This window comes from Colletotrichum jinshuiense, chromosome 15, assembly GCF_051148585.1.
Source record: "Colletotrichum jinshuiense chromosome 15, complete sequence".
Taxonomy (NCBI): Eukaryota; Fungi; Ascomycota; class Sordariomycetes; order Glomerellales; family Glomerellaceae; genus Colletotrichum; species Colletotrichum jinshuiense.
The window spans coordinates 234,761-259,113 of NC_139308.1; the positions used below are offsets into that span (position 1 = coordinate 234,761).

The 24,353-nt window shown below is 53.5% G+C and overlaps 4 protein-coding genes across 4 annotated transcripts; 1 reads left to right on the top strand and 3 right to left on the bottom strand.

Annotated features, from left to right (window-relative positions):
- Positions 1 to 626: 626 nt before the first annotated feature.
- Positions 627 to 2,230, bottom strand: EsH8_XV_000028 (uncharacterized protein; the record flags this gene model as incomplete). Its single annotated transcript, XM_083274069.1, has 3 exons — positions 627 to 1,433; positions 1,499 to 1,762; positions 1,808 to 2,230. 3 exons carry the CDS (start codon positions 2,228 to 2,230, stop codon positions 627 to 629), a joined length of 1,494 nt encoding a protein of 497 aa, XP_083120601.1.
- A 1,205-nt stretch (positions 2,231 to 3,435) lies between these two features.
- Positions 3,436 to 3,858, top strand: EsH8_XV_000029 (uncharacterized protein; the record flags this gene model as incomplete). The annotated part of the gene is made up of 1 exon (XM_083274070.1): positions 3,436 to 3,858. The coding sequence occupies one exon, from the start codon at positions 3,436 to 3,438 to the stop codon at positions 3,856 to 3,858; it is 423 nt and encodes a 140-aa protein (XP_083120602.1).
- A 1,871-nt stretch (positions 3,859 to 5,729) lies between these two features.
- EsH8_XV_000030 (uncharacterized protein) lies at positions 5,730 to 6,020 on the bottom strand (the record flags this gene model as incomplete). The annotated part of the gene is made up of 1 exon (XM_083274071.1): positions 5,730 to 6,020. The coding sequence occupies one exon, from the start codon at positions 6,018 to 6,020 to the stop codon at positions 5,730 to 5,732; it is 291 nt and encodes a 96-aa protein (XP_083120603.1).
- An 8,470-nt stretch (positions 6,021 to 14,490) lies between these two features.
- On the bottom strand, positions 14,491 to 17,286 carry EsH8_XV_000031 (uncharacterized protein; the record flags this gene model as incomplete). Its single annotated transcript, XM_083274072.1, has 3 exons — positions 14,491 to 15,141; positions 15,366 to 17,027; positions 17,101 to 17,286. The coding sequence occupies 3 exons, from the start codon at positions 17,284 to 17,286 to the stop codon at positions 14,491 to 14,493; spliced, it is 2,499 nt and encodes an 832-aa protein (XP_083120604.1).
- Between the last annotated feature and the right edge of the window lie 7,067 nt (positions 17,287 to 24,353).

Sequence of the window (24,353 nt, forward strand, 5' to 3'; positions counted from 1 at the left end):
ACCGAATATATGCGCACGTTGACGCTGCTGCCCCACATGCCATTCCGCGAAACCTACAGCCACGGAGAGAGACAACAGCAGTCCATTACGATCCGGACATCTCCGCTGATGGAGTGGATTTGTTCAGCAGGGAAATTTTCTTTTCATGGCGACAAGCGAATGATTTTCAATATGACGGTCACAATGAGCTGATCACTGTCCCAGTCCGAACGATATCGGACCCAAGGTCGCAGCCGACAACATGATGGAATTTGCAAGCAAAAGAAATCCCTTAAAAAAAGAATGTGGACTCGACAAAGACACAGGAACCGGTAAGAAAAGGCAAGGAAAAAGGAAACGGGTAGCGGATCCAGGAGCCACATGCTTGAATGGGTCAGAACGGCCACCACTAACTGAATCACGCAAGGTGCAGCATTGTTATCGAAAGGTCCACCTTGATGAAGAATATCTAGAACCACAATCATGCCTTCTATACTGCTTAATTAATAGAGAACGGACAGGACACTGTCGCAGTTACATCTGAAGACTAACCACCTTACCTACGCCGTCAGCGGTTCCAATCTGGACTCAACTCCCTCTCTGCACTTCCCAAGCGACCTTGTTCTACACAATTTGGTACCAAACCATCACTCATCGACCTCAACTGCTTTCAAGTCGGTGACCATGCCGCGCATAATCAAAGTGCGCTGTTGGCACTCTTCCTGGAGCCTCTTACGCCTGATCTGTGCATCCTCTAACCGACTCGATGACTCCAGCCTTCTTCTCTTGGATGCTTGAATACGAGCGACGAGGTCATCCGGGACGGAGCTGATCGTCTCTACCGAATCCTCCGAGTCAAGGGCGCTGAGGAGGCTGGCGATCTGAGTCTTGTAGGCGGATGTCTGGCGCTCGTTTTCTTTGCTCGCTGCGTTAGCTGACCTCTCAACCTCTTTGAGAGACGACAGCTCCCTTGCGACTTCATCGACGCGGACGAGCTCGCGGAACAGGACTCTAATTGCATCGATGGCCTGGGTCTTGTACTTGTCCAAGTCCGTCTTGTCGTGAGCGCCGTCGTGGGTGCTTAACAACAGCATCCAGTCACTGGCTTTGGCCGTCGAGATGTCTTGGGGCGGAAGCGGCGTCATCAGGCGGTAACCATTGTGTCTGATGCCACCGGGCGACTGCGATCGGGTAATTTCCTCCGTGTCCGTGGATCTGCTACGACGTCTCTTCATGACCGGGAGTGGCGTTTGCTGAAGAAGGCCGGGATCAATCGGCAGGCCCTGCGGGAGTTTGGGTGCGGCGCGAATGTTTTGTGCGCATTGTTCAATAATCTTGGACCGACAATAGGCGATGTCGAGTTGCCTGGGTACAGCGTGCCCGTCGATGAGTGTCATCATGATGAACGGCACCATGACACTGTCGCTGAAATCATCAGCCGAAGTGGGGCAGACCTACACAGGAATTTGATTGTCAGAGTCAAAAAACAGTGCATGATAGGTGGGAGAATTGAACAAACCTGGATTAGTACGGTCGGAGACGGGATCCAGGTCTTTGCGCAGGATTCAATCTTGTCCCTGCGACAACTATCCGCGACCGGGTCGTAGTAATACAGAATCTCCTCGCCCTGGTGATGATGGACGGCGAGGGACCATTGGTTATTTGAATCGTGGAGGGCGACGTAAGAGATGGGAGGTGCTTGCTCCAATGTGGCATCTTCAGATGCCTCTTGGGCGAACTCATGGAAACTCTGTGGCGGCAGGATTCGAGCACCTCCCATGGGCTGATTGATTGTCCTACAGATTTCCTACATCGTTTCGGGACTCACAAAGCCCTGGAGGTTGAGGTGACTCGACGGCGTCTGATGCTGTGAATCATGATTGGTAGTGGAGCTAGTCTTTGTTGCAACCGGACATGCCCCGGCGAGACGGTTTCTGAGGAGGGTATGAGCCATGTCAATCTTGGTCTTGCCAATCGCCTTCTTCTCTTCCAGATTCTTGTTCAACGCGATATAAAGGCAGCCCTGTGGCTCTTCCCACAGAGTGGACAGTGGAATATTGTTTTTGGTTGCGTCTATCGTAAGAGACAGTAGCGACTGCAGGGCGTTGATGGAAAGATCGGCAGTTTGAGCGCCGAATCGAGGAGGGATGACGGCCAGACTTTCGTCATGCCAATAAGACTCGATTTTGGATACGAGCATCGAGCGGCGTGATTCGGTGCTGGTCTTCGACGAGGGCGTATCGGCCGACATGTATGCTCAGGACGGGGTTGGGAAGAAGGAGAGCCGGCGGGACGGTCGATCGTCAATTGGGTATTGACTGCTGTCGGATCAGTGAGCCGGGGGGGTCCGCGAATACGTGACAGAAGGCTGAAAGGAAAATACTCGCCTGCCAATCAAGCGGCAAGAGTCGGATACTTTTCGGTCACTGAGACAATGCGCCGCGGTGGACAGAGAGATTGGTGACGTGGCGTTTGACGATGTGGTGCTGGAGGGAGGTTCGGCAAGAAGTCACAGGGTGCAGAGAAGAGAAGACGGTTTATTATTGGTGGAAGGCGCTGGATGAGAATGAATAAAGATGGAATACGCTGGACGAGAATGAATAAAGAATGCGACAATCAAACGGCAAGGCAAGCCGACGTCACAGGCAGGACCATGCTCCATGCTGCTGCAAAAGAATGTATGCAAACGGTTGTGCCATGCTAATCTGTCCTATGCCATGCTGCTTCTATTCTGTGTCGGAGCTCTATGCTGCTCCGAGTCTAACTGGGATCTATGCCAGTGCCGGTCCATGCCGCCATGCTGCTCTAGACTTTTCATTCCGACCAATGGTCGCACCTACTTCAACAACATTCAACTCCCACGCCCACCCAATCACTCATCATGTGACCTGGCATATGCGGTTTCGCTCTTGTCTATCAACAATCAACCTTGTCAACATGACTTCCGGCCCTGATCTTGCCGCCTTGCACCGCGCTATCGACGTCTTCAACCACCTGGTCAAAGCATGCCATGGAATCTAGCTTGCTGAGGTAATACCTTTGTGCCCATGCTGATACATCTGTGTGCTGCTCTTGTAGTCGTTGGCGTGAAGCTGCCAAAGTCGAAAAGAACCTTCCGCAGAGACACACACCAAGCTCGATCTCGACAACCTTGAGCCCGCCCGAAACTTCGACGGCGAGCGAGACAGCGACATCGACAACGACAACCTGGAGGATTAGGCGTTCGCCCACGTCGACCAAGGCCCCACCTATGGACGCTTCCTCTCCGGTTCCCCCTTAACCCCATGATGGCCCCTGCAGAATCAACCGAGGTGACGTTGAAGGTTCGAGACGCTCCCGCAACAGCCAACAAGGTGACCTCTCGCTCATCGCCTCTGAAGACCTACTTATAAAGACCTACTTATCCGCCCCCCCCCCCCCCCCCCCCCCCCCCCCCCCTCCGCGACGCCTCTACTAATGCCCTCTGTCGAAATCGGAAACTCACCACGGCTCTATACGCCTCCGGCAACAAAGCAGACGGCGAGCCACTCTCTCGCATCCACGACGGACATTGCCCAGCTCGAAGGGGAAGCGACCATGTTGGGTACGAACGATCCCACAGCAGAGACCTTATCCAAGCCCGAAGCACAAACAGACGGCGCTGGCGATGAGGACGACGAGACCTACCGCAAGGGCCCTCACACTTTGAGGAAGCGTGCCAAAATCGATTACTCGGCCGCCGACTTTGAAGATGAGCTGCCAGAGATTGTCTTCCCCGCTCCTCGCACCGTCACCCGCAAGAGACGGGCGGATGGACCTCCGCCACGCTTGGTTCTCGACCGCCGGCGCCGCCCCAAGCTCCCCAAGCTCCTCAAGCTCGCTCAAATCTTTAGGATCTGATGACAAGATTCGACAGTCTTGGCCCCGCGTCTTGGCTCGACGACACTCTCATGCACTTATTTGCCCGGCGGCTCGAGAGCGCGGATACCGCAGTCGTCAATCCCATCGTCATCGCATCGGCAAAAAACAATATACTTCGCAGGCGGCACGCCCCAGCATTTTCCAAGGGCATGGCCATCATTCCTTCTCAAATCGGGATATCATTGGATCTTGTACACGTGGCAAAACCCCTCCGCCACCCTTTGGCGCTACGACTCTCTTACCGCACCGGTCGGTTGCAGGCTACCGGCTAGAAGCGTTATTAAGCTCCTTGACTGCGTATGCAGACCGGACCTGGCCATCGATTCTCAAGACATAGAGGTATGTAGGCGACTATTCGCAGGTCCTGCCCAGTACAACTGGTTACTAACAACGGCGTGAACAACCTCCAGTGTCCGCAGCAGCCCAATACCTGGGATTGCGGTGCGTTCGCCATCCAAGCCGCCGAGCACCTTGCAGCCGGCCAACCCTGGCGTCCCCTGTCGCAAGCCATATCGAGCGTGCCCAGCTGCAACAAGCCATGCTAACCTCATGGAATGCTGCCTCTGCGACCTGTCCAAGTCTTTGAGTTGTTTATGTTTATGACTTTAAATCCTATCGCTAGAGTGCGCCAACACAACGAGATATGTTGTCGACGAGTACACGTTGATTTACTCAAGGAGCCTTGAGAGATTACGACGTACCTCTATCTCTAAAAGCCCATATAGGTCCATTGGCCTGCGGTAAGGCGTGCCAAGCACACCCGTGTATCCTTGGCGGCATCATCAGCAGCCTCCACAACAGGCACACTAAAGCTCTAGGCAAGGCGATTGAGGCTGACGGTCGGAAAAGACGTGCTTGTCAAACATGGTCCCTGGAATAGATGCCCAGGACAGCGCTTGCGTCATTCCTTGAAAGATATAGCCAGCTGCTGGCTCTACCGCCAGACCAGAACCAAACCCTCTTGTCCCGTCGGTACCTGACCTCATTCACAGTACAAGATCATGGAAGCTACGGGCCGCAGCATTCAAAACGGACTGCCCCTGTCAACAATGCCCATGTAAAAAACGACCCAGTGGAGGAGGCACGTCGACAAGCCAGCAACTGCCTACTTGAACTGCAATGTTATGCTGCTCGTCCTACACTATGCCTGCACGAAGCAGCGGCAAGTGCAAGAAAGAGACGCGCTCGAATATTGAGTGATGAAGCTGCATGTTATGGGGTTGCGCCAACAAAATCTTTTCATCATGATTGTTATACGTTCAACGATGCTACACTCAAGAGAAGAAGACTTTGCTGCTTTTGGGGTTGTTTATGCGGCACGGGAATCCACGGCATTAGGCGTGTATATCAGGGCCCGTGAGGCATGGAGCCTATTTGTATCGATGGCTAGTTTTGCTCCAGGGTGCTTATAACTAGAGCAAGACATGTTGTTCAAGCCTGACTTTGGCAGCCGACTTGGTTCCTGAGAGCATGGTCTGCCGACAAAGCCCAACAGTAGCGTTCATTCACCTCGCTCAACTTTGGGCGTCGCCTCCAGTATTCCGTGTTTCATTTTTGGACTCTTCTTCTTTTTTGGAACCTCTTTCCAGGTTGCGCCATTGATCATCCACGCGCCGCCACAGAAACCAAGCCCTCTTGCCATGCCCAGGGCTGCCTGAGGAACCAACCACTCTTCCACCGGACGCGATGCGCCTTGTCATGATTAGAATCTACACCACCACCAGTACATCTCCCCACTTGGCAATCCAGGAATATGACAGGGGCCACCTTTGGCTCTTCTCTCCCACTTTCTGATATCCTACCGCCAGACACAAGCATCTAACCCTAACCGTGTGGCCCAAGTCAAATCCCTAATTGGACCCCTCATGCGGCGACGCCGCGGTCGACGGTCGTGGCGGGTGTTTCTCACCCTCGCCCCGCCTCGCGGACCCGGATGCCTCGGCCTGGACAGCGGCCGCCTCGACGACGGCATTGACTGTGAATGGGACAACGGCCGCCTCGACGACGGCATTGACCGTGAATGGGACACAGGCTCTGCCGACAGTGGTGGTGATGGTGGTGGTCGAGGGGTCGTCTCGCCTGTGGCCCATGGTGATGTTGGCCCGCGTCATCTCCCATGCGCCATTGTCCGCGGCGAGCATGGTGATGCCTGTCCTTTGAACCGCCGGCCTTGGATGCACGTCGCCGCCATCTCGACCGCGGCTTCATCCAGGGGTGCGCAATGAAGGACGCGATGGGGGCCGTTTTGCCAGCTCGTTGGTGGGTATGAAGTCGACGGCAGTTTGGCGCGCCTCTCGGGGCTTCTCGAGACCCTCGTGGGGTCGCGTTTAGCTGCTGTGGCGTCCTGGACGAGACCACTGGAACAGGAGCTATATTAGCCACTAGGCCGAGCTCGTCGCTTCTGGACCGTTATGCTTGCAAGTCTTGGATATACGAGTGCTCGTTTCGGTACTGGTTCTCAGTCGGTTCGTTCCGCCGGCGTCCGGTGCCGTCTTCATCGTCGTCCGGTGGAGGTGGTAGCTTAATGCTGCGCCGCGCCAGGCGTTGAGTTTAGGTCGCCGATGGCGGTATGTAGCTCGACCAAGTGGCGGAGCAGGGCGTTCAGGTCGCTCTCCAGGTAGAGGGTATCAGATACGACGTCGTCTGCCTCGTAGAAAGGATGCCGGCTTTCTTTTTCATTTAGGGTAGAGGGGCTCATTGTCAACATGCAAGCTCGCGTTGCGGAGAGCGGCGAACCGAGTGACGGACTGGCGCTGGCCCCCAGTCAACGAGGAAAGGCTACAGCACGCTGGGGGGGGATTGTCTGAAATGTCGGATCGCAAGCAAAGGGCCAAGAGGACAATTTCACGCTGCAGTTGGCCGTCGTGTGGCAAGGACGGCCTCGTTGTTAACGTGGATCGCAAGCAAAGGGCCAAGAGGACAATTTCACGCTGCAGTTGGCCGTCGTGTGGCAAGGACGGCCTCGTTGTTAACGTGGATCCCAAGAGTTGCAAGGAGGCGGGGTTGTTGGCAGCTCCCGGTGACGGTTCGGGGGGGGGGGGGGGTGGAACAGAGGCGGCACGAAGCAAGCCAGGGCGGTCAGCCCACATTCAGAATGCCTATCAAGCACGCCCGGGCAACGGCAATAGAATTAGAACCGGCCTCGGCAGCGTTGTTGAGCAGAAACGCAGTGAAGAGGAGGTTCGTCGCGTATAACACGGTTCGGGTCGGTGGCAAGCCGTTGGCGCCAGGAAAAGAATAAAGTCGTAGATGCGGCTCTGAACCTGAGTGGCTGAGAAGCTGATGTCGGCATCTAGGTGTTCTGATGGAGTGGAAGACCTGGGAGAGGCGACAGCAACGGGCCGAAAGGTCATATAGGACGAGGTGTTCTGGCAGATGCAGCCAGCGACACGGTCGAGCTCGCGGGGTAGGGGCGGCAGCCCTACATCGGCGAGGGCCTTAAGGACTTGCGAAAACAGAGAGAAGGGCGGTTTTTTAAAAATAATAAAATAAAAATCTTTAATTTTACTTTCTTTTGATGAGCAGGAGCTGAGGATTGAGGTCGACAGGCTCGATCGACACGCTGTAAATGCGGAAGAGGTAGGTTGAAGGGCGGATGGCCAGAATCGCCGCTGTCGGCAGTCGTGACAAACGTTGCTGGGGGGGGGATAAGGAGTAGGAAGAGGACCAAGGTAAACAAAAGACGGACAGGTATACAAGACTGACAATAAATGCGACAGATGGTAAAAACATAGGACGGAGTGTGACCATTTGGGCCTGACAGCTTTTGGCATCGGTCAAATGAAGGGGTTGGGGGAGCTTGTGGATGTAAAAGGGTGGCGGCGGCGTTTACCCTACGGTGCCAAGAATTTCACTCTACTATGGGCTGGTTATGCGACTATAGTTAGTAATCCTCCTCTGACACCACAAACAGTGTCGTTAAGAACATATTGCGCCGATCCCGGCACCAATGGGGATGACTACAACACAACACGGGCCTCTTATTTCGGCTCCCGTTTAAGGTGCTTCTCCTCCTTGCGAGAGGGATGATGCACGCGTCGGTACCAATTGAGCCAGGCCTGCCGGTCGCCGCGTGTCATCGCAACTCAGAGGCTGCTGCCATTAGTTATCAGGACGACATACGATGTCTCTGTCGTCGTTGGTGTCCCACGGCGGCAGCGCCGTCATGCGCCAGCAGGGGCGTCTGTTGGAGGGGGCAGTTCGGATGTCGTCAAGTCTATTCGACCCCTCCGTACCCCGTGCTGGTCCGGGTCTTTATCTGAGAGGACTCTCCATGAGCGTCGCCGACCGACGCCGGTTTATTTCCGGACCCCGTAAGCAGGGAGACAGACGGGGGCAGGCTTCGCATTGGCAAGCCATGATGCTTAGGCTGCCGGTCACCGTCGGGCACCACCACGTCTGTGCTCGCCGCGGCTTCGTCTTTGCAAAGTCTCGAAGGTTGAGCGTTGAGATGTTGCTGTGCCTGTTGTTCAAAGAGGTCCCTCCGCCCTCGTCCCGGACGACATCCTGGTAGGTGGCCCACCGCACGGGGACTCGAACTGCACGGCAGTGTGGTGGAAGAGGACTGCAGCCAAACCGTCAAACAAGGTCAATATGGTATCAATGGTGGTGTTTGGAGAAGATTGTGAGGAGTTTTCCGGAAAACTCAACGCAGCGCCGCGTTGGAGCGCTACCAGCTCAGCCGTCTTAAAGTGTTGTTGTTACTGGTTTCAACGTACTTGAACCGGGTTTCTGAACGAGGCACGGCTGCATCGCAGCGTCTGGAAAATACGTCTCTCCGCCTCTGCTTCTCGCCAGGGGACCTCTCATCGTCCCGCCCAGTTCACATGAACGACCGTCGCGGGTTCCACCTGGTGAAGGGTTCGACGCCCGAGAACTCCCAATCGAGGACAGTGGTGATGTTGCCGTAAGAGGGGTCTTGGTGCGCCAGTCTCGGGGGCACCTTGTTGAACTCCTCGGGACGGTTGGGTAGAGAGGGGCGACGAAGGATTCGAGGCGGGGAAGAAAATCGTGCATCAGCTTGAGTGTGTCGTGTGTCTTGACCAAACGGGCGTGCTGCTGTACCTGGGCTGCGAGCTGGATCTGGGGGCAGTACGACCAAGAGGGCCGCCGAAGCGCTCTCTGCGATGCCAGTGTTACGAGCGGAGGTTTTGCTTGACGATCTCGGTTAGCAAACTTTGCCGTCAATTACACCCTCTCGAGAGACGTCGGGATGATACATTCCGTTATAGGTGTCGCTTCTGTGTCGACTGGTCACTGTGGAGCAGAGTCTCCAAGTCTGTCCTTGCGCTGTTCCAGTCTATTATGGTAGGAATCAAATCATGGAGCGAATGTGCCGCAGCGATAGGCTTTGTTAGCATTTCGCCAAGCGATGGGGAGACACAGGTTCGTGGCTCGGGGGTCTGAGGACTGGACAAACAAGCGGAGGGCGAAACCTCGGATAAAAGGCCAAAGGGAGTGCCATATGATGTGGGCGACGTTGGATGGCCACTCGACAGAGTCGTGGTGTATTTTTCGTGGCTGGTGGGCGAGATGACGAGCTGCTAGAGGCCCCTTCCCTCATCTTGCGCATGGGTGTTGTAACTGACAGAAGTGGCTGTGGTTCGATGGGTGTGTGCATATTACCTTTGCCCGTGAGTGGAGTGCAGGTGGGCGAGGCACAAGGGGTTGTTGCTTGCTTGTAGGTAGCAAAGGTTCGGCTATCCATGCTGTTCCTGTCCCTCCGGTCGCCGTCAGCATGAGCAGCATGGGCATGAGTGGGTAGCATGGACATGAGCATCATAGGTAATCTAGGCAGCATGGGCAGCATGAGCATGAGTATCTGCCATGCTGTTCCTGTTAGCATGGGCGGCATGGCACACCCTATATACAGCATGGCCATGCTGTTTCTGCCCCACCTGTCGCAGTCTCTCCTGACGTGGACCATGTAAACCTGTTAGTGTTGCTTCTTGGTCATCTTGAGCTGAAGGTTCGGACAAGGCGACTCGGGGCTCGAGCCTCGAAATACAATTGGTTTCTCAAGCCATCAGCCACATAAACCATGACCGCAATTGAGAACTACCTAGCCGCCGAGAGTCCTGGGGGAACACGAACGCTTGACGCCCTCGATACGACATTGGAGGCCAACCCACGCGCCAACAGTCACACGGGCAAACCATTAGCCAGAACTGGGGATTCTAAAGACCAAAGGACGGACCGGCAAGGAAAGGAAATGCCGAATGACGCGGGGGTTTTGCAGCGACCGAAAAAGCACAAGTCAAGCAGTGCCTTTTTTGACTAATGATTTTGATGTGGTTTACACACACACCAAGTTCCAACGCATTTCTCTCCGGCACGTATTTTTGCTCTCACCATCCCCAAGGCGCCCACATCATCAAAGCTTCTGCTGTTGCTGCTGGCGTTCAGCAGCCCATCGCCTCCTCGATTACCCCGCTACCGGCTTCCCGCTTCTCTTCCCGCTCTACTCTGCTCCTCTTCCTGCTGCGCTCCTCTTCTCTAAGGCGCGCAGAGTCTCTCGTTCCCTCGTCCTCCTGCCTCTGCTCGGCGCTAAAAGGGTCTCTTTGGCCCTCTTTCTCTGAGCACGTGCTCCGCCAGGCGGCCAGAGATGGTTCGGCGGATGGTGGCGGGGGAGCAGGCCATTGAGCTCCGCCTAGTGAGAGCACCACGACGTGACCATTCAGCAAGCCGTCACGTCATACTTGAACGCTCTGATGCAATGACCTTGCTAGAGTCGTTGGAAGAATTCGGATTGTGGGGGCGGTGATGTATCTCTTTACAAGGTTAGCTAGAAACGTCGTTTTTCGGGGTAATGATGGAATTAGGAACTGCAAAAGCTGTTACCAAAGTTTCATCTTGGAGAAACCAGTTGGAACCGGCGTCTCGCTCCAAAGGGTCGAGCTTAGGTTACAAGGTGATCTTGACACAGGTAAGTATCCCGGTTGAATTGAGCAAGACCACTGGCTTTTGGAGCGACGATGGATTTGGGGGTTGGGAGAGAAACTACAAACCGTTTTTGTTTTGACAAGAGTCGCCCTTGCAGCTAGGCGAGTTGATGGAGGAATTGCTGAAAGTGTCGTCCTGGAGGCGTTGGCTAGGAACACCGTCGTCTTGAGAGCGACGGTTGAGTCTGTGCACCTAGGCGATGGATTAGGCACCAGGGTGGTGGTGGTCAAAGGCTGGCGATGCGTTGCGTAAGTGGTCAGACATGGTTGGATCTTGAGTGATCGTGTGGTAGCGTGTGCATTCTCTGTGGCCTGTGGAGACTGAGTCGGTAGAGACTTTGCCGTCGTGGATTTGGGTACGCGCAATGGAAATAAGGTGAGTACTGCGTTGATACCGTCGAGACTTGGTCTTATGCGGCGTCTCTTGGCAGCAACCGATCTCGTCAAGACTCTGGGTTTGCTCGCAACAGCGGACCAGGCACTATCGCAAGTGTTTCGAGCAAGACAGCCCGTTGGCGTGGGCCTCGGCGAACCTCAAGACATGCGGTGAAGAAATTCTCATCTGTCCCGTCATCCTCGCAGGTGAAGGAGAAGCAAAGTCGCTTGGGCGAAAACTTGCACCTCTCGTAAGCCTCAACTTGGCAGAGGCGCTGCTCAGGGGTGCTTTAGGAACAACATCAACAAACAGTTGGTCAATGACGTTGTCAGGAAACCGACCGCGAATCTTTCCGCGCATTTGCACCTTGGGTTACCGAAATGGAGGCTTCGAGCTTGTGGAGGCTTATGTACACTAATTTTTGATAAAAGAGCACAGTCGAGGAGTTAAGCCAGCGGCAAGGCCAACGAGAATATTGATGCTTATAGTTGGCCACGGCCGAGTAGGCTGGGCGGGATATGGGTTCAATTCGGTTGTCTTGTTGTAAGCGGGGATCAACGGATCAAGACAAGCCTCTAGTTGCCTCTTTTAGAGGTGGTGATGCGAGAGCCATCTTTGGCAACTTGGCAAGTTGTCTGGCCAAAACCTCTGGCGGCAACTCTGGTATCAATTGTCCGGGGGCGATATGCACGGGAACGGCGAGTCATTTTGATGGATCTGGGTGGCGTGATGGCATGACGACCGACGGTGGGTAGCAAATCGTAAAAAATTGGAGCTGAGGTCAGACAGAGCTGGAGCCTGCAGTCAACAGCAACATTGTGGGATAATAGAAGTTCGGCAGAGTTGATTCGTTATTCATCAAGGCTACTAACACAAAAGCGTTGTAAGCCAGATGCTCGCAAAACACATGAACGACTGACTCACGATCCGGGCCAGAGATAGCCCACGTTGCCGTCGCAGTGTTGCCTTGATGGGGCGGAGCGTCCTTGATCATCTTGGGTTGCCGGTGCTTTGACGGGACCGCAGGCGCGCTCTGAGCGGCAGCTTGGAGAGAAAGAGAGAGGGAGAGAGAGAGAGCCGTCTTGCCCCGCTTAACGATGGCGACCGCAAGCTGCCCTCCAAAAATGCCAACCTCTGTCAGTCGAGGTACATGTCGATGGTGGTGGTGGTATCCTGCTGCCAGAAATCGGAGAGGGAGCTCTGAGATGGAAGAGAAAAGGGTGCAAGTATCCACCCAAGCAGGGATACTCGTTGACACCAATGCCGGCTTATTCAGCAGCTTGCCTGTTTAGGCGACGCCCAAAGCAGGGTATGGGGGTTTTGGTCGCTGGCCCCACCGCCCGAATACCTAAGGCACCTTGCATCAAAGCGGGAGGCAATCCGTCAAGCATCCAAGCCCTAGAGTGCCCATCAGCAACGTAGCAGACAACTTTCCCCTGTTAATATACATATTTGATAGTGGCGGCGATGGTTTGGGAAACTCTGCCAGGCGTAAGGTCCAAACGGCCAGTCTCTCTACCGTACTTTTGGGGGGCGGTTCCCTTGGGCGACCACAAACTGACCATTGGAAAAAGGGGCCAAGAGGCCGCCGAAAGGCATGGTAGTATGGCATATGCAGGGTATTGCGGCTCTTGGGTATACGACGTATGCACTACTCCGCAAGTATGAGGCTGTGGGTCTGGCTTTGCATTCTGAGGCAAAGAAAGCAGCCGCCGACTCCTAGGCCAAGTACTTTTCCAGAGGAAATCAGGCAAGGTCTGGTCCGATCTGCAGAGGTTAAAAAAGTATGTTGAGGGGGCGACGAAGACTCTCCGCTTGCTGACACTAGCAGGCTTCCGCTGGTCGTCTCCCGCCCGAGTTCTTGTCTTTGGCACGGTGTTATGGGTTGCGCACGACAGTGCCCGCAGGCGAAGGAGGCGAAAAGGTGGTCCAAGGGCGCAAAAGTCCCGCATGCGGTGATGGCGATTAGATATATAGTGGTTTGCAGTGGGAGGAAGCGCGAGCTTGACGGAGAAAGGCCGGTGAACAAGCCACAGAGCAACGGAAGGGGGCACGGGCTGATGAGCAGCATGTTGTGGGAAGTGGGAGAATTGCCGACGTTAAGCCGTGGGCCAAACCCACGTTGGAATAAGGTTGTCTCTCTCGACGAAACGTCGTGTCCCTGCATATGGCGTCGTGTCTTGGTTTTTGGTCCGGGGCGGCCGCCACGTGGCGACCCACCCTGGTGGGAGATGGGTGAGCCAGGCAAAATGCGAATTCTGCTCTGGGCAGGCAAGGCAAGCAGCGCGGATTCCTTCCTCAACCGCTGTGAGCTGAGACGATGGCTGGCAGTTGCCGATTGGTGTCACGTGTGTGGAGACAAGCTCGCCGAGGTCATGAAGATGGGCGTTTGGCAGTGCGAGATGGTCGTATCGGTCGATTAGGCTGTGTGTGTTACATGGAGGCGGGGAGCTCGCTGAAATGAGGCGCTGAGCTGAGGATGGACGGGTACCGCGGATGGGTGTGACAAGCGATGACCTGGGCCATGGGTCCAACCATGATGCAATATCCAGGATGGCAGACGCACGGGATTCCAAAAAGGACCGTTCGTTCTTAGACGGCTCAGGAGATGTGGACGACATGGGCGACTCGGGTCAACAGGCTGGATCCACATGATGGTAAATCGGTGATGGACTCGAGGGAGGATTGATTCGGGCGCCGGGCGCACCAGCTCGCGTTGCGGTCTTCTTGCCTTGAGCCACCACAGGTGTGGGGACAACACCTTTACAGAGTGGGGCGGTCCACCCTGTAAGTGTCAAAACGACACTTACAGACACTTACAGAGTGGATCAGCAGTGTCATTGGCTGTGCCCCGTCTGTCATCAACAGCCTTGCCCCCCACTAGGTATGTGAGTTTTGATTCCGGGTCCACACAGCTACCTATTCCGACCTTGCCTGACTGCGAAATCAGGTGCGTTAGTCGCAAATGTAATTATGCTCATGCGATACAATTAATGCAACACCAAAACACCATCTACGCATGCATGTGCACGATATGTCGCCTGTGTCCTGTCATCTTCAATAGTCTGTTCATTGTGTGGGGTGATCGAGTAGTCATTGTCTCAAGCTATTTATTTATATTCCATCAAAAAGAAAAAGACCAAGACCTAGGTATAAAACGGTGCAGAACCAAAATGATGAACACGGTCAACGCAAGCGGTGAGAATCAATCAATACCAAGTAGGCGTCCGGCTCAGCAGGCGTCAGACTAATGAAATGCGCATAAACCTCCTGCTCTAACCAACCGGGGCTCGCTTAAAACTCCTCAAGGAGGGCGCCAACTTCCTCACTGGCCACCCACGAATCCACCGGCCCTGCCTTGGCTAACCCTTTGCTTGCCTCCTGAATGAGATATAAGACTTGACGCTGTGCGAGAAACTGCTCGAGCGACTTGACCGACTTCAAGGCCGCATCGACCGCCGCAGAGGCGCTCGCTGCTTCGGCCTCAGCCCGCCTCTTGGCTTCCTCCGCCACTTGCAGCGCAGACGCCGCTTCATAGACAGACTCACCTGACCAACCGGTTCGTAGTAGCTGTTGCCTGGCCCCTGTCATGACATCCGAGCTGGTCTCGGCAAAGGATTCATCCTTGTCGGCGGGGTCCTTGTTGACGAGACTCTCGATGCCCGCAAAGAGCTCGGCGCTCTGCTTGATTCTCTTCCGTGTGCTGAAAAAGTCGTTGGCTTCCTGGAGTGCTTTGTTTGTCTCCAAATACCGGCTTTTGGTCGTAGTAACTGTATCTTGTTTCGACGAAAGGATGGCAAGTACTTTATCCGTGAGGACAGTGTCGTCTCGGTACTGGTGCCGTCTCGTCGCAAAGTTGTCAAGCACACGGCCGAGGTCGTCATCATCGTCATCCCTGTTGCCTTGCGGGGACGCGTCGCCATCTGATCGCTTCCTCTTCACACCCTGACTGGCCTCATCGACTGAAGGCATGATTGACAGTAGACGGTTTCTTTCTTGCAAGGGATTGATGTCCATTGGCGGCATCCTTCCATGGATCAGGTGCTCAAGCACAACAATGCAGAAAATACCACAGCTCGTCGAGTCATTCTGCTGCGGGCAGGGCTGTTGGGAAGCAAGTTGTCAATCAAACCAGGCATCATCTCGGGGAAACAACCAAATAGACTTACTGCGTTTTGGAAGACAACAGGCCCCGGCACCTTGGAAGCCGTCAGCACCGCCTTGAGATTGTTAGACACTACAATCTCGCTATCACGACTGTGAACCGAATCGAAATGTTCGACGAGAACCGATCGTTCGGGGCCCCGTGATATCGTAACCCGGGCTGCGCTCCAATGCCCGCCAAGCCTGGCCTGGTATAGTGGAATGTATGCGGTGCATAGCTGATGGCGCTCAAGCTGCGGTATGTGTGCCTTTGTCAGTTGCTCGGCAGGAATCTGGATGCTTATTGGATCTATCAGGACTGCGCTCCGGCGCGCGAGGATATCAGAACCCGGGGTGACAGCTGCGAGCGCCACCCAAATCGAGTCCCCCATCAGACGCGCAGTGGCGTCGGCCATTTGGGATCGCGCAGTCTGCAACGCCGCTGAGGGGGACCAGTGTGATGGACTGGGGGAAGGCGGGGACAGCAGTCCATTCGGTGGAGATGGTGTGATGGCTGGCCTGGCGACTGGCGAACCGGCGAGATTCCCTGCGGCAGCTGTTGAAGGCCCAGAAACCATTTCGGCCTCGGGCTGAGCGCTCTTGGTTATTGCGGCTGTGGTTGGCGTGTCAGGCGTGACGGGAGTATGGCCTTGGTTGTTGGGCGACGCGGTGACGTGGACTAGGGTTTGGTGTTGAGCGTTGCGTGATGTGTCTGTGCCTTCGGTCTCAGACGGGATCGGGTCTTGTCGTACCTCGTCAGCGACGATGGGATTGAGGTCATTACTTTCGTTGTCGGAGTCGTCAGGATCAAGAGCCATTGTAGATCCACCATGAACGATGAATGAGTTTTCAGGGGTAAACAGATCGGCACCAGAAAGGCGGTGGAAGAGAGGTGAGTTTACGATTTCGGGTGCTTCAGACCCCGACAGGCTGGCGTCATCGAGCCAATGCCCGCCGCTGAGGTCTCGAGGAGTCGACGCACGTCGAGGTATCTCCAGATGACTCGGCTCGGGGCCCAGAGCTGGAGTTTGGGGACTTGGGATTAGGGAAACCGCACCAACAGTGGGAGATGCAGGAGACGCCTGTCGACTCTTGTGTTCGTGTGCGTGTTCGGTGTCGTGTCGATTCTCGCCGTCCAACTCTTCCGCGTGACCACGACCAGAGATCTCGAATGACTTGGCGATCTCGTTCAGATTTTTGTATGTCAGTGTCTTTCCCAGAGCCGACACAGCAGTAGCAGCCTCGCGCAAGATGCCCCCTTGGTCCCATAGATCCGATAGTGGTGTGTTCCGGCGAAGGGCTTCCTTGGTGATGTTGCGAAAGCTGGCCAGGACGTTGAGACCGGGTTCCCGGTTTATGTAGACGTCGATTGGCAGCCAAGCCTCCCGAGATCCCCAGGTGTTGTCGAGGAAAGTGATGTAGTCCGACTTGAGTTTCCTGTCGGAGTCTGCCTTGGCCATTCCCTTCTGCTTCTTCCGCATAAACTCCTGCGCATCAGGGTCGAGCTCTGCAGTGGCCGCCTCCTTGGCATACTTCAACTTGGGGACTTGACGCGAGATGCCTATACAAACTTGCAGCTGGTCGTCATGCTCGAGCCTCTCGAGGGGGAGGTTGTCCTTTGTGAAGACAGTCACTGCACGCTTGCTAACCGGGCTGTGGCTAACAAGTTTGGACACGAAGTTTTGGACCTAGAGAGGCAGCAAGTCATTAGGTCAGTTCGACGCGGTGGGGAGCCGTAAAGGATGAGGGGTTACAACGTACAACGACGCGGGGTGGCGAGGCGTTGGCTTCCGTTTCGGCTTGTGGTCTTCGTCTGAGAGTTCGGGTCTTGTCGTTCGCGCCGGCATCAGGGCCAGGGCCAGGGTCAGTACCAGCACCGTTACAACGGCGAAGAGGAGCGAGTGGAAGGAGCGGACGGGAGCTGGCGAGATCAGGCGTTTTGGGCATTCCTGGAGATGCTTTCGTGGTTTCGAGCGAATGTAGAGTATATCCGGGTGCGATGGTGAGGCTAGGCGACCGAGACTGAGACTGCGACTACCTAGGGACGGCGATCGCGACGGTAAGTGTTATGGTATTGCGATTCGACTCGCGAGGGAAGCAAGCCGCAGAAGTTCATAGCTTCAGTGGTTCGACATGACGTGGGAGTGAACGCGCAACGCGAAGGTAAAGGTGATTGATTGTTGGAGGGATTGACGCGGAAGCTGCATACGAGTAACTGAGGTCGTCGGTGTCGCCGCCTCTTCTGGACCTCGTCTAGAGGATATGTTGCAATGGTGAAGTAAGGTAGAGAAGGAAGAAAAAACAGACAACCAAAATACGAAGCGTTGATGCATGCGCCGTTGTTGCTGGCGTGATGGAGATATCTTGGAAATCAAAGAAGAGAGGTACAGACAGGTAGGTACGTATCTACCTTACTTTAGGGGGGCAGGAGCTGGGCACACACCAAAGGAAGGTGTAGTGGGATGGGATATGCCCCTCGTTGTGGCTGAGCAACGACCCATCGGGGCCACCAATGGTCGGTCGATAAGCCGATAAGGTAGGCCGATGAGCATCGGGCATATTGCTTCCTAAGCCGTGCGTTGTCTGTCTATGGTAACAGCGAAATGGAAACCAACAGACCAACAATTGATTCACGTTGATCGTGTTGATCAGTCAACGACCAACCGACACGCACCGCATCTTCAACACCAGCAGACGTATATACACATCGTCGCCTGCTCTTTTCTACATCCCTTCTTCATCCGATATAGCACAGCCGTATGAAGACGATATTCTGAAGACGATATCCTGACTTGGCTCAGTCTGGTTCCGCAACAAACCGATCACGACCACGACGCTTCCTATAGAAGACGACCAGCATCAGCATGGCTATCACACGCCTGGCACCATGCTTAAATACATCCAATACATCCTTACTGCAGCTGGGACGCTCAAGAAACCTTTCAGGTCGAGAGCGTACGGTTTTCGGGCCCAAGTTTCCTTCAGGCTCTCATAACCATGTCTTGGCTGTCGCAACCAGCATCCATCTCGGTCGCCATTTGATGGTCATGCCACGTTTTGGTACAAAATCCTGCCGCAGCGCGACACCGTGGTAGTTCTGAAATGTTGGGGGATACACACAAGTTGAGTCTAGACTGAGTGTCTGAACTGAGTAACTAGACTGGGTACCTGGACTTACTTGTCGAACGGGAACAACTTGAGGCCACGTCACGCTTCGAAGATGGATGGACTACTCATACAACTACTCGCATTACGGAGGTCTTATTTTTACTTCACTTTTAAAAGCATCTAACTTGACTCTACTGTTGACCAGAACATAATGGCAACATGTTGACACGCTATTCAAGGTCTGAACGTCGTAATCGGTTCTACCGTAGAGACCTGTGTTTAAGCATACCCTAAATGATGCCAGAGCTTATTTTCCAACAAGGTCCAAGCAGATGATTCCGGGTTCTTTGAACGAGCCTGATTCATTGTGAGTCGGGATCAGATTCTCTCAAGTGGTGGCTTAATCCAAGTTGTCGTCTTCCCTCTCTTCAACTTTCTCCGCGTTGATCTAGACGACATGTATTCAAAGGAGCCGGCTTCTCTTGGCACGGCGCTTTGGATGCATCATGACTGTATAGGTATAAATGAAAAGTGGAGACAACACCGCTCCTCCAGCTCCAAGCCAAGTCGAATGAGCTAAACATGCCCTAACATCGGGATTAGAACGCGACGGGTATAGTTATAGGAGCCCGCAACAGGAACGATGGCGGCAGCCAGGAAAGAGAGCAGGGCTTTTCTTGATTGAACAGCGAAGCGGTGGTCGTGGCCGTGCTTACAACCATAGCAAGACATCCATGTGCTCACCTGTATTGAACTGAGTGGCAGAGATGTTGTTCCCAGTGGAAGGCATTGAAGTGATGATGCTGTCGGTAGAAGAAAGCGGTCGCCCGAATTGGTTTTGCATCGGAGAAATCAAGACAGAAATGGGAGGATACTTGGACACTTATCGTTGATGGAGCAGTCCAACTGGCTGAAACGGAACCGAAAACGTAAACTTCCTTTGTACATTGTGACTAAGCTTGCGGCCCGACTTGAGTTCCTTTGTGTCGAGGACTTAGACCTCTTGTGCTGCCTTGCGTCTGTTGCCGATAGTTTTTCTGGGGCTTGCATTCCTGGTCCGAAATCGACATGGGCGTGGTCTGTCTAGTCGTCTGCAGCGGACAAAGAGCTTTCCTCAACGCTCATGTTCATCATGTCATTGTTGGCAGAGCCTTGGCGATCGTTGACGGTTCGTTCTCACTTCTCTGTGGCAAGCGCTTGTTTATGAATCTGCCGATTGTGGTTTCGGGCGACGGGGTAAGAGAGTAGTAGAGTAGAAAAGCTGGGGGAAGTCGGTCGATATAAATGGGCGATAAGCCTGCAAGTAAAGTGCTTAGAGGGCTGACTCAAAGTCCCAGGGTCCGAAAGCCGTCCTCGGGATGATGCTTGTTCGGCGCCCAGCAGCGAAGGGACTCGTCCAGCTCGATGAACAGCTCGATAGCGGAGACGGACGAGAGGCCTAGCTGAACCGCTAGCGACTTTCCACCCCGGCTGCGACAAGACGGCCGACCCGACCCGTACCGCAGCAAGAGCTCGAAGTACTCTTGCAGGCCGAGACGGGAGAGGCTGGGGACAAAGAAAGAGGAAAACGAGTCCAGCGCCGAGGGTCCTTCAAGGTCACAGTTTCCATCTCATTGAGGCTCAGAAGGCGGGTGCAGAGGAGGAAACTGGAAGTCGCAAGCAAATATCAAGGACAAAAAATGCACCACCCCATCTGGGACATGTGCCAATAATTAGGAACGTACTACCCAAGGCTTTCTCATGAGTGCACCAAAGGTGGACTAAAGAGAATGTGTCCCTGTGCGAACGCGGACCGGGCCGGCCCGCAACGGCCGATCTGGAATGAGGTGGAGACTGGGCAATTACGTAAGGTAAGCGGCCTAGTGCCATTTAGCGTCTCGGCAGCATTAAGGTTGACTCCTAAATGACATGAGATACCTCCGTAGTATATCCTTTTATCCTTGCTTGACTTCTGCTTCCTAAACCAAGTAATTACCTAGCTGGAAAGTGCTGCTGGCAATTGTTGCTGCTGGTACTTGGCCGTATCCCACTTCCAAAGCAGGAGAACACTGATCGGGCCGCCCGGAGCAGCTATTGTGCCAGCGCCGGGCTCAGTCGCGCACTTGATCTTGCGCCTGTTGACCACTCTTCAATTCAAACTGCGCAATCTGGCACGAATTGCTACTAGGCAGGATGGTCATAGCGTGGAACACAAGAAAGGCAGGAGATGCACTCGGCGTTGTTGTTAAATTCGGGCATTTACTCAGATTAAATTCAATTCATGACCAGGCTGTCCACATTTTCGAGCTTGGTTTTTTGAAAACAATGATGGCGGATGTCCACCTTAAGGGAGTAATCGTCTCTCGTCTAAGAATCACCTACATCTCAAATCATGACATGTCTCGATCTCGGTCTTTTCAATGGCCTTTCTTTCCCTCGGACTACGTGTATAAGAGATCATAAATACAAATCATAGTGTCTGAAAGTAACTGAATAGGGGGTTTTACAAAGCAGTGCCGCCGTATATATACTATCTAATATACCAAGGTGAATAACTCCTTGCAACTTCTTTTTGGGACGGCGATGGAAACAACAATGATAAGAAGAGAGGGTGGCAAGGCAACAAAGCGAGGCCGAGAGACGAAGACAACGATACTGTGAGGGCGGAGGACTCGATATTGCACGCCATAACGCTGTCACCGACACCAGCGTATACCCGACTCCCAGCGATTCTAGAACATGGAGCTGATGCATTGGAGGGGCTGCCGCTCAGAGAGCTCTGTAAGATGATGCTGCGCAGGGCACCCAACCTTTTGGAGTTCAAGTGGCACATCAGCTGCCTGGAGCGTAGCGTCATCAGGGCGAGCAACAGGACGGCAAGGAGAGAGGCAGAGGCGTTGCGCAAGCGCTGTCTGGAGGAGCTGAGAGCGTTGGAGGGGACACTGGGCCGCGTGGCGGCAAGGGAGTATGGGGATCCGTCAAGACAAGGCACCGTCATCGCCTGTAAGGGGCGGAATCTCGGGTCAATTGCTGGGAGGACTACAGAGCGGAGCTTCTTGGAGATGATGCCCATTCGGCGAGGCCTCTTGGGTGAAGGCGCCCTGCAGCAGTCATTTATCAGATGGAATATGTAACTTTATCTGATGTCTGAGGGTATGGTAAGAGTTTGTCCCAGAGACTAAAATTGGGAGGGGGTAGTGAAAAGGGAAAAAGGGGCTGATTTAGTTATGGGTACCCTTGGTTTACCTAGATATAAAGGGCGGTTCGTCTCTTGAAGTTTGACAAAGGATCGCAAGCATTATTTTCATTCTTCTTCTGTACCATGACGGCATCATTTCACAGCCGCAGCCGACGCCGACGACGTCAGCAACGTCGGATAATACAACAACGTCAACCGATATCAGAGACTACCTAAGTGTCAACGGGAAGGAGCGCTAGCGGGCGACGAGCTAAGCCTTCTCAAAAAGTTCGAGTTGAGAGAGGTGGACCGCGGTTCTATACGCACCGAGAGAGTCGCCAACGCTAGGATCAACGTCAATGGCGGTACCAACGATGGCGAGGACGACTAGCAGTCGGTGCTGAGCGACCGCATCATGCGTCCCGGGCTCACCCACGTCGGGCAACTGCTGCGCACGAAGCAAGACCTTTGGTCAGACAGCGACCGTTGCCTCTTGAATACAGCCATGCCGCAACCCACGGCATTAGGCATGGCAGCAGGAGCCACAGCAGCGAGGGCAGCATCAACGTTCATCCCAGCAACGGCCACAACGCGAGTTCACCTCGTTGTAGAGGAGGCGACGGCGGAGATGCGCACAGTCGTCGACCAACAAAAGAAGCCCTTGCTGGAGGCGGTGGAGTGTGAGGTGTACATCAAGGAGGTACCGGCACACGCGGGAGGTGGACGGGAGGGAGAAGAACAGGCAGCGCGACTGAAGTGGCGTACGCAAACGGACGACACCTGTGTGTATTGCCCAATGCATTAATTGCCTTGTGCTGAGTGGGTGCACTGGATACTTGACATTGCACATCCTCCTCGGTTCCCTAGACTGGCTATTGTGATACAGCCTCATGTAAAGTTTCCACAAACAGGCTGTGGACAGTCTGCATATTAAATATTCCACTTTCCCACAATCTCTCTTCCTTGCTCTTTACCCTCAGTCTCAAAATTAGCAATTTCCCTTTGTCCTCGACATTCCTACTGAATCTGAGTTTCACAACCACCAAGTAAATAGTTCCAGTAATGAACTTCAACTAGATCTTCCTCTCGCATAACTCGAGCGCGATACTCTAGGCGGCGGCGGCGGAAGAGGGACCATCTACCACCACCAGGCACCAGGAGCTGGGGACAGCAGCGATAGTGCATACGACACGACCGGCTGTGACACTAAACAATATTATCCTCCACACGGAAAGTTGCTAGTGGTATATGTGCCATCCCCGGTAGTATCTAGCCGCACTACAAGTCCATCTGTAATAGTTGCTGGTGAGTTGAACGAGTACTGAACGAAAGACTGATTTCCAACAAGATTCTGGGCACCAACGGTACCGCCGTCGCGTTGTTCCGGCATTTTGTAGTATGTGAAGGTGACTATGCCTGGTAGGGCCTCCTGAAATGTGGCTGTGAAATAATTAAGGTTCCCAGAAGTCATGAAGTAGCTCATATACCACTCGAAGGTAACGTTGCGGGTACCAGGAATAATACCAAAGACTTGGTAGGCAACCCTCTGGTTCCATCTTATGTAGATCCAAAAGTCGGCCCAATATGGCATTACTGAGATAGGGGAAGTCGTTGAATCAGGTAGAGGACGGTTAGGGCGTTGGTTGGTAGCAATATAGCTAAGAGATATTATGCCGTTAAAGGTAACATAAACAGTTTTGTTGAAGAAGCCAAAAACACCGATGGGAAAGGGTAAAGTAATGGGTTTAGGATCTAGTACGTAATTGTTGAAAAGCACTGTAGGAGAGGGTAGTGCTGGCGGTGTAGAGCAATAGTTGCGTGAAGAACTGGTTATGCTCTGAGTAGAAACCTTGGTTGAAATATAAGTATCTGACGGAGAAGAAGTCTCTGTTAAAGTAGACTGAGAAAAAGACTGGGCTTCTGTACTGCTAGGAGACTGATTTGTTGTACTAGGAGGAGATTCAGTTGCTGTCCTAGGAGTTAGACTTGTAGAAAGTGTAGTTGTAGTAGTTTTCGTAGTAGAAGAGGAGCTCTTTAAGCTGTCTGTAGTAGAAATAGTCGCTATAATTGTTCGAGTAGTTGCTAATACTCCTGAGAAACACTGACAAGCAGACCAATATGCCGTAATATCAGTACAGGCGCTTGCGTAAGTTGGTATAGTACCTGTAAGTACAGGTGCTGAGTCGGCTTGGCGGGGCTTGTAGTTGTTCCTTTCACCGATAGGGTTAACAGTGATAGTGGTTGTAACGAAAGCTACACATTGAGACCGACGCGCATCTAGAGGCGGGTTTTGTCTAGCAGTTCCAGCAACTGCGCGACCACAATTATTACCACATATAAAAGCTGAGGTAATAAAGGGAAACAAAAGAACAACAGTAAGACTAAGAGAGGACTTCATAATCCTGAAGGTGTACTGGTAAACCTAATTATAAGTGTATAATCTTCAATAAAACTTGAAGCAAAAATAAACAATCAGTATAACATCTTTCTCTTATATATTTTTCTGCTTTACAAGAAAAGACCGATTAAGGCAGCCAAATCTGGCGATCATTGTCGATCACGATGTCTCGAATAAACCGAGATACTACTTCTAGCATTAGGTAATAGTGAAGTTAGTACGTCTCAGATATGCTGCGATATTACTACAACACACTAATTCCATCGAACCTAGTTAGCTTTGCTAATCGTCAGATGCTCAACGCTACAGAGCGCCACAGGTTGACAGCCAGCCACAACTACATCTAGCGGC